This window comes from Hyperoodon ampullatus (assembly GCF_949752795.1).
Source record: "Hyperoodon ampullatus genome assembly, chromosome: 19".
NCBI lineage: Eukaryota > Metazoa > Chordata > Mammalia > Artiodactyla > Ziphiidae > Hyperoodon > Hyperoodon ampullatus.
Genome location: NC_136932.1, coordinates 3,980,006 through 3,988,429, shown reverse-complemented (window position 1 = coordinate 3,988,429; position 8,424 = coordinate 3,980,006). Strand labels below are relative to the sequence as shown.

Genomic DNA, 8,424 nt, shown 5'->3' with positions numbered 1-8,424 from the left:
GGTAGTTGCTTTATAAAAGTCACACTGTGGATGAAGTCAGGTTGCTGGAGTCTGTTTAGCCCCAAGCATCCCTTCGGGCCTGTCTTCATTCCCATCTTCCCGTGACCCCCACACCTTAACCAATATGAATACAACTTTTAGCCAATGCCTTAGCATATTTCACTTGAATCAGTGATGGAATTTTGGCCATGGGAATGGAAATGCTGTGATTTGGGTGTTTCTCCTGTAGACTGGCTGGTGGACAGAAGGCACTGCAACCTGAAATGGCAGAGTCTGGTGTTGACCATCCGAGAGAAGATCAATGCCGCCATCCAGGACATGCCAGAGAGCCAAGAGATCGCCCAGCTGCTCTCTGGATCCTGTGAGTGCTTTGGGGCTACATTACTGGACCCCACCCCTTTCCTGGGGTGGTACATATCAGCTGAGCTGCTCCCTTTTCTTTAGCCATAGGGCTGACCCCTAAAGAAAGAGAGGTTTTTATTTGGGGTATAGATGCTTGTTTCTTTCAACACAAAGCGATGAAGGGGAGAGCTATGCCTGCTAAAGTTACCAGCATATACGTGAGTCAGCCATGCGTGGTGGCCACAGTGGGTGGGGAAGACACTGTAATTCTCAAAGTCTTTGTTCTTCCTTGCTTTCCAGACATTCACTACTTCCACTGCCTAAGAATTGTGGAGCTTCTCAAAGGCACTGAAGCCTCCACAAAAAATATTTTTGGCCGGTACTCTTCACAGCGAATGAAGGTAAGTGTGGGCGACGGTGGTAACACGCAGCTGGAGGGTCCAGTCCAGGGGGGCAGAGCCTGTCTGGTCTCGCTGAGGATCCCGTGGAGACGCCTACCTGGAATATCTCCCCCACTTTCTCTCCGTCCCCACAGTTTATGCCAAAAGTAGATCCTACCCCTGGGTTTACATTTGCTCTGGGGATCGCTTGTTGGCACCACACTCTTAAAATAGAGTGGGTGGTCCAGCCAGCATTATGGAGGAGGACGGGGAGTTGGATGTGATGCAGAGACTGGGAGAGCCTCCCCGGCTGGGGGACTGCGCTGGGACGCACTCAGCGGCTGCTGAGTGCTGTTCAGGCCCACTTCCTGTTTCTTTTCTTAGGATTGGCAGGAGATTGTAGCCCTATATGAGAAGGACAACACCTACCTAGGTAAGGTGGCCCAGCCCAGGAGTCCCCGTGTCCATGGCGGAGGCCCACTCCCCAAGTTCTGAGACAGTGGGCTTCTAGGAGGCACAGTTCATGTGGGGGAAGGGGCCGGGGTGTAGATGTTTGTGAGGTGGGAAAATAAATTCCACGAAGAGTGTTGGGAGGAGGACGACCACCAGGCAGGTCGTGGGCATTTGCCAAGCAGGTGTGTGCAGGTCTTCCACCAGTCACCTCCTGGTGGCTGACTTGTCCACTGAGCACAAGAGGCACGGGTTGTCCTGGGAGCTGTATCGGGGGCCTGAGGGAGTAACTAAAGGGCCGACTGTAGTTCGGGTTGTGTTTTCTAATAGTATAAATAGTTATAATAGCTAATATTGACCGAACACCTACTACATGCAAGGAATTGTACTTGTGTTTTATGTGGATTCTCTCTCTTGATCTTCACGATAACTACTATTGCTCCTGTTTGATAGCTGAGGATTGGATTAGAGAGGTTAAATGACTGTCTTAGGTTCCACAGCCAGGAAGGGGAAGGGCTGGGAGGCCACCCCCGGGCTCTTCGCCACCCGACTAGGGTATGTTTGTGCGTGTCCTTGGGGCACACCTGCCTTAGGGTGTGCAGATCCGGGGTGAACTTCCTGGGCCCTCCTTTCTCAGTGGAACTCTCCAGCCTCCTGGTTCGGAACGTCACCTACGAGATCCCCTCCCTGAAGAAGCAGATCGCCAAGTGCCAGCAGCTGCAGCAAGAATACAGCCGCAAGGAGGAAGAGGGCCAGGCGGGGGCTGCCGAGATGCGGGAGCAGTTCTACCACTCGTGCAAGCAGTATGGCATCACGGTGAGCGGGCATCACGGTGGGCGGGCATCATGGTGGGCGGGCATCACGGTGAGCGGGCATCACGGTGAGCGGGCATCACGGTGAGCGTGACGGTGGGCAGCGGGTTCTTGCCGTGGCAGGAGGACGGACACCTGGGGCCTCTGTCTGTCTTCCTGGGCCCGACGCCTTTGCTTCTGGGAAGGGCTTCCCTCTCAGCCTGGTGGGCCCTTCTCAGGCCATTTTCTTGCCTGTCTCTAATCTTCAGGCGTGTTCTTTAGTCTGTTGTGCGCCGCTTCCCACCACTTCTCTCTGAGCCCACCTCGTGGATCCTCTCTAGGGAGACAACGTCCAAAGAGAACTGCTGGCCCTGGTGAAGGACCTGCCGAGTCAGTTGGCCGAGATTGGGGCGGCGGCCCAGTCCCTGGGGGAAGCCATCGACCTGTACCAGGCCTGTGTGGGGTTTGTGTGTGAAAGGTACCGAGGGCCTGTTTCTCCCCAGTGTTGGGGGGACAGTTTAGCTACTTCCCCAGCTGTGCTCTCTTCTCCACTTGTGTTTTCCCCACGTGACATTTGAGAGGCCGGGCCCATGCTGGCCTTGTGAGTGGGCAGCAGGAGGGTCAGCTGCCTGCTCCGTTGCAGCCCCACAGAGCAGGTGCTGCCGATGCTACGGTTTGTGCAGACGCGGGGGAACTGCACGGTGTATGAGTGGAGGACGGGCACGGAGCCCTCGGTGGTGGAGCGGCCGCACCTCGAGGAGCCCCCTGAGCAGGTGGAAGAAGACGCGGTAAGACAGGCCTAGGAAGAGCCACTTCCTCCCCTCATACGCCATCCACACCCCACTTGAATTCAGAGTCCAGAGGGAAGAAAGGGGTATTCCTGTGAGAGAGACTGTAAGTGGAAGGGCCCAGAAGGCCCTACCCCTTTATTTTTCTGGCTTTCTTGAGACCAGAGAATAGATGAGCTCTGAAGAGGCCCAGCAAGCTGGTCGACTTTGAACTGGGACCCCTTCAGTCCCCTGAGCTCTCTGAAGGTGGGCTCTCCTTTGGGAACTTGGAGGCCATTACGCTTAAACAGTGCACTCCCTACTGAAGCAGCCGAGGCCTAGGGGAAGGCAGGCCCCTTTATTCACCCATCTTCTGCGAGCTAACACTTTTTTCCCCCTTCCAGATTGACTGGGGTGACTTCGGGGTGGAGGTGGCATCTGAAGGAGCTGGCTCTGGCATCTCTGCCCAGGCTGCTGGAATTGACTGGGGCATCTCCCTGGAATCGGACTCAAAGGTTAGGAGGCCCTCTCGGTCCATCTCTCTGAGGACTTTGTGTGATTGCTGCTTTGGTGATAAGGAAAGTGTTGTCTCTGTCTTTAAAGACATCACATGAAGTTCATAGTTCTTGGACCAGGTGTAGTCCAGTGTGGGGCAGAGTTTCCAAAGTGACATATCAGAGTTTTGACCTCTTTCTTATGGTGTTCGGGGCAGGTATGGGGATATAGGCAGGTGGTACCTACATGCATGGGCCCATAGTGCCATCTTTGCCCCCTCCATCAGGGCTGCAATGTGCTGTCATTGAATTTTTTTTTTTTAGAGCGATTTTTTTTAAAATTTATTTACTTTTGGCTGCGTTGGTTCTTCGTTGCTGCACGTGGGCTTTCTCTAGTTGGCGGCGAGTGGGGGCTACTCTTCGTTGCAATGCACGGGCTTCTCATTGTGGTGGCTTCTCTTGTTGCGGAGCACGGGCTCTAGGTGCGCGGGCTTCAGTAGTTGTAGCACACGGGCTCTAGAGCGCAGGCTCAGTAGTTGTGGCGCACGGCCTTAGTTGCTCCGTGACACGTGGGATCTTCCTGGACCAGGGCTCAAACCCATGTCCCCTGGGTTGGCAGGTGGATTCTTAACCACTGCGCCACTGGAGAAGCCCCGTCATTGAACTTTTGAGGGCTTTGGTTTATTCCGGCTCCCTTTGCTGGGGAAAGTTCTCCCAACACTGCTGGGGTTCTTTACTCTCCACCCAGGAAGCTGGGGGTGATGAGATAGACTGGGGAGATGCTGCTGCTGCTCTTCAGATCACCGTGCTGGAAGCCGGAACCCAGGGTGAGTGCACCCCTCCCTGCAGCCCTGGCAGAGCCTGCCCCCGTGTCTCTAGAAGCAAAGAAAAAGTACACTACCAAGATTGGGCTTCTCAGACATTTACCTGGTTTTTCAAAATCATGATGATGTGAGTTCAGGCAGATAGAGAGAAGTTCTTAAAATTAAATCTAGAAACCCTCAACTTTTTGGATACTGAATGTGGGTCAGCTGTTCTCTGGGAGGTTCCGAGAGGGCTGATAGGCTCTGAGGCCCGACCTGGTCCCCGCTCCCCACAAGCTGAGAGTAGGGATCTGAGCCACTAGAGGGCAGTGCAGGATGAGACTTCACGCCCACTAGCGTGAAGGAACTTAACATTCTTTGGAACTCAGCTCTGTGGTCCTCCTCACAGACTTGGGTTGGCACTAGTGCCTGATTAGGGCTGAGACAAATGGGAAAGGGTAACCCCTCCCACTTGGGTTGGAACAGGAAGTGGCCTTAGTGCAGTGTCTGTGTCCATATTAACCCATCAGGACTTCTCAATCTGAGAGTCTTCTCCAGTCCTCAGCAACTTTATCACTTCTCTCTCTTCCCGGCAGCTCCCAAAGGTGTTGCTAGGGGCCCAGATGCTCTGACACTTCTTGAATACCCTGAGACCCGGAATCAGTTCATCGATGAGCTCATGGAGGTACCTTTGTCCTCTGGGTGAGGCGGGGGGCGGCCTGGCACCAGCATAGGCGGCATCGCTCCAGATGCCTTACCCGACCCTTCCTTTTTGTGTAAGGATGCTGAGCACTTTCCTTGTTCTGGAGCAGGGACGCACATATTAGGATGCTCCCCCATTCATTCAACTGTGTTTATCATGTACTGCCTAAGCCCCTGGCACTGTCTTGAGGTGCTGAGCAGCGAACAAATCAAAGTCTTTGACCTCATGGATCTTATATCCTAGTGGGGAAGGCAGACAAGAAACAAGACAAACAAGGAAAATATGTAGTATGTCAGGTGTTAACATAAGTGCCATGGAGAAAGGGAGCTGGGGAGGGAGATGGGGTTACTGGGAAGGGCTGCAGTTTTATGTTGGTGGTCAGGGAAGGCCTTGTTGCCAAGGTGACCAGTATGTCAAGACCAGCAGTGGGTGCAGAGAGAGCCATGCTGATATCTGGCAGAAGAGCTTTCCAGGCAGGGGGAGCAATGCAGAAGCTTTGAGGTGGGAGGTGTCCTGCACGTGTGATGCACAAGGAGGCCACTGTGGCTGAGCAGGGGAGCTGGCGGAAGTAGAAGAGCCCAGAGAGCTGAAGGGAGTCGGAAATGTGGCTTTTACTCTGAGGGAACTGGGAAGCTGTTGGAGGTTTGGAGCGACATGTTCTCGTTTGTGTTTTAGTATCATCACTGTGGCTAAAGTATCCAGCTGCCTAGAGTAAGGAGCCAGTGTTCTTGGATCTTCTTTCTGGGACTGGGAAGCAGGGGGCTTGTCTTTGTTAATCTCTGGGTCTGTCCACTTCTCGGTGGCCTGCTGGCTGGGGAGGGCCTCATGGAAGGCCTTGTCCTCCCCAGTCTAGTTCAAGTTTCCATGGTCCAATAAAAGTGACAAGATATGTGGCTGGTTCTCAGATTCTTCCTAGCCTTTTCGTAATCCAGGGCTTCTCAAACATGGATTCCTATTCCCTGAATCTCATTCTTCCCATGGAGAGAAAATACCTTCACTGGGCAGAGAGAACCCTTTGAATCTCTGCATCGTAGTTATGTGCCCCATAGCCTGGGAGGAAGGAGAGGGCTCCAGGGCCAGGTAAGGCCTGAGACGGCAATGAGGGACTGAAGGGTGATGGCGGAGGCTGCCCCGAACTCCCACGTTATAGTTGGTGAGTTTCTAGCAATAAAAATGTTCAGAGGAAATAACTGCTCCTCAACCCGCATCTAACCCTCACCTTATTCTTCATTTTGACCAGCCGGAGGGCCTAGCTTCTGAGTTCTTTTCTCGGTTTGAACCAAATCCTCCTCTGTCCACAGCTTGAGATCTTCTTGTCCCAGAGAGCAGTGGAGATGAGTGAGGAGGCAGACATCCTGTCCGTGAGCCAGTTCCAGCTGGCTCCAGCCATCCTGCAGGGCCAGACCAAAGCAAAGATGGTCACCATGGTGTCGGCACTGCAGGATCTGATTGGCCGGCTCACCAGTCTTCGAATGCAACACCTGTTTATGATCCTGGCCTCACCAAGGTCTGGCTTTCCCCTTGATGTTGGGCTGTTCAAGGGCGTGCTGCAGGGCCCTGCCATCTCGGGCAGCCCTGACTCTTTTTTTTTTTATAAATGTATTTTACTTATGTATGTATGTATGTATATATGTATGTATGTATGTATGTATTTATCTATTTATGGCTGTGTTAGGTCTTCATTGCTGCACGTGGGCTTTCTCTAGTTGCGGCGAGCGGGGGCTTCTCATTGCGGTGGCTTCTCTTGTTCCGGAGCACGGGCTCTAGGCACGTGGGCTTCAGTAGTTGTGGCTCGCGGGCTCTAGAGTGCAGGCTCAGTAGTTGTGGCGCATGGGCTTAGTTGCTCCACGGCATGTGGGATCTTCCCGGACCAGGGCTCGATCCCGTGTCTCCTGCATTGGCAGGCAGATTCTTAACCACTGCACCACCAGGGAAGCCCCAGCCCTGACTCCTTGTTTCCTCGTCTCCATGACCCCTTAGACCTCATCCCTGCCTCCCATAACTGCACCATCCCAACTAGGGATGGTGGTTCTCTTTGGGGCGAGGTGGGTTGGTTTGAGGTATACAGACAGAATCTGCTTCCCCTGTAGGATGGGGAAGTGGGAGTGGTATTCCTTGCAAGGAAGGATTGAAGGATGTGGAGGCTGAGAGGTCAATTAGAGACTTGGTTTCCTGAGCCTCAGCAGTTGGATGGGGACACCCAGGTTGCCCAGCGACACCAAACACTTACCTGAGTGCCCGGCCCAGGTATGTGGACCGAGTGACTGAGCTCCTCCAGCAGAAGCTGAAGCAGTCCCAGCTGCTGGCTTTGAAGAAAGAGCTGATGCTGCAGAAGCAGCAGGAAGCCCTTCGGGAGCAGGCGTCTCTGGAGCCCAAGCTGGACCTGCTGCTGGAGAAGACCAGGGAGCTGCAGAAGCTGGTGAGACAGGAAAGGCAAGCCCGCCCAGTTGCTGCAGAATGAGGTCCCTTTGTCTCTGCTTCCTGCCCACTCCGTATCACTGTCTTTCAGATTGAAGCTGACGTTTCCAAAAGGTACAATGGGCGCCCCGTGAACCTGATGGGAACTTCTCTGTGACACGCTCCCCATTCTTCCTGCCTGTCTTCTCAGCCTTCAGGACGGAGAAGGGACAGCCAGGGGCCCTTCCCAGCAAGAGACCAGGCTGACTGGAGGACGGAAAGCCCCAAGACGGAACCGTCACCCAGATGGTTGCCGTGGCACTCACTGTACTCTCTGCACGAAGCTGTTTTAATTGGTCCTGTGACCCATCAGCCTCAAACCACAGCTTCTGCTCTTTCTCATTATCTAGTTGGACTTAATAAAAGACGAAGGGACTCTTGTTTCACTACTGATAGTGCCGTTTTCTGGGCCTGGGGTTGAGGCTGCATGGGGTTCTTGATCCTGTGGAGTGCCAGGTTGGGGACTTCTCCTCTTTGCTTCTGGTGACGGGGGTGGGCCCCGATTAGTATCTACAAATGGTTCAGCAAGGGGCTCTGGGGTAGCTGAGTCAGCTGGGCCCCCTTCTCTCCATAGCCAGGCCCAGACGGCCCCACTCAGGCCAGAAGTGCAAGGGGAGCAGTCAAGCGGCAGCCTGGTTGGAGCCAGCAAAGCTGTATTTTCCTTTTAATCACAGCTTACCTCTAGGCAGAGGGAAAATGCGGTTTGCGGAGGAAGGGTCTGATAAACAAGGTGGGGACAGGAGTTGTCACCTTCACAAGCTGCCTGTCCACTTCCTACCCATAACTGGCTGCTCTGTGATTGGATAGAGCCCACCCCAGGCTAGCACCCTTCTCCCCGGCCACCTACCCATCCCCATTTCCCAGGAAGGGTAGGGGTTGGGGGTGGCCAGCAATTCGATTTTAATTTCATAGCAGAGCAGTTGATTCATGGCTCTTTGTCGCTGGCGTTGACTCCCGTAATGACTTTCCATCAAAATGAAAAGTGGAGTGACACCACTCATTATTCCTGCTGCTTGTTATCTCAGTTCTGGGGAGGGCCGCCCCCTCCCTGCTGCCTTTCAGCCGTCCTGGACAGTGAGTGATGGGCCCTATTAATCACCGACCCCGCGGACTCCAGCGGACACACGCTGTCCAGAGGAGAGAGAGATAAGGCGGCATGAACTGCTCGAAGCCGCTCGTATCAATTAATGTCAGCCCATCGCTTCCCCCCAATCTTTGCCTGTTCACCTCCCTTCTT

General features: G+C 53.9%; 1 protein-coding gene across 1 annotated transcript; it reads left to right on the top strand.

Annotated features, from left to right (window-relative positions):
• Positions 1 to 303: 303 nt before the first annotated feature.
• Positions 304 to 7,576, top strand: CDK5RAP3 (CDK5 regulatory subunit associated protein 3). The gene is made up of 12 exons (XM_079724623.1): positions 304 to 361; positions 643 to 743; positions 1,107 to 1,155; positions 1,810 to 1,988; positions 2,305 to 2,441; positions 2,607 to 2,751; positions 3,135 to 3,245; positions 3,973 to 4,051; positions 4,624 to 4,712; positions 6,032 to 6,237; positions 6,978 to 7,149; positions 7,240 to 7,576. Exons 1-12 carry the CDS (start codon positions 319 to 321, stop codon positions 7,303 to 7,305), a joined length of 1,377 nt encoding a protein of 458 aa, XP_079580749.1. The 5' UTR covers positions 304 to 318; the 3' UTR covers positions 7,306 to 7,576.
• Positions 7,577 to 8,424: the final 848 nt, after the last annotated feature.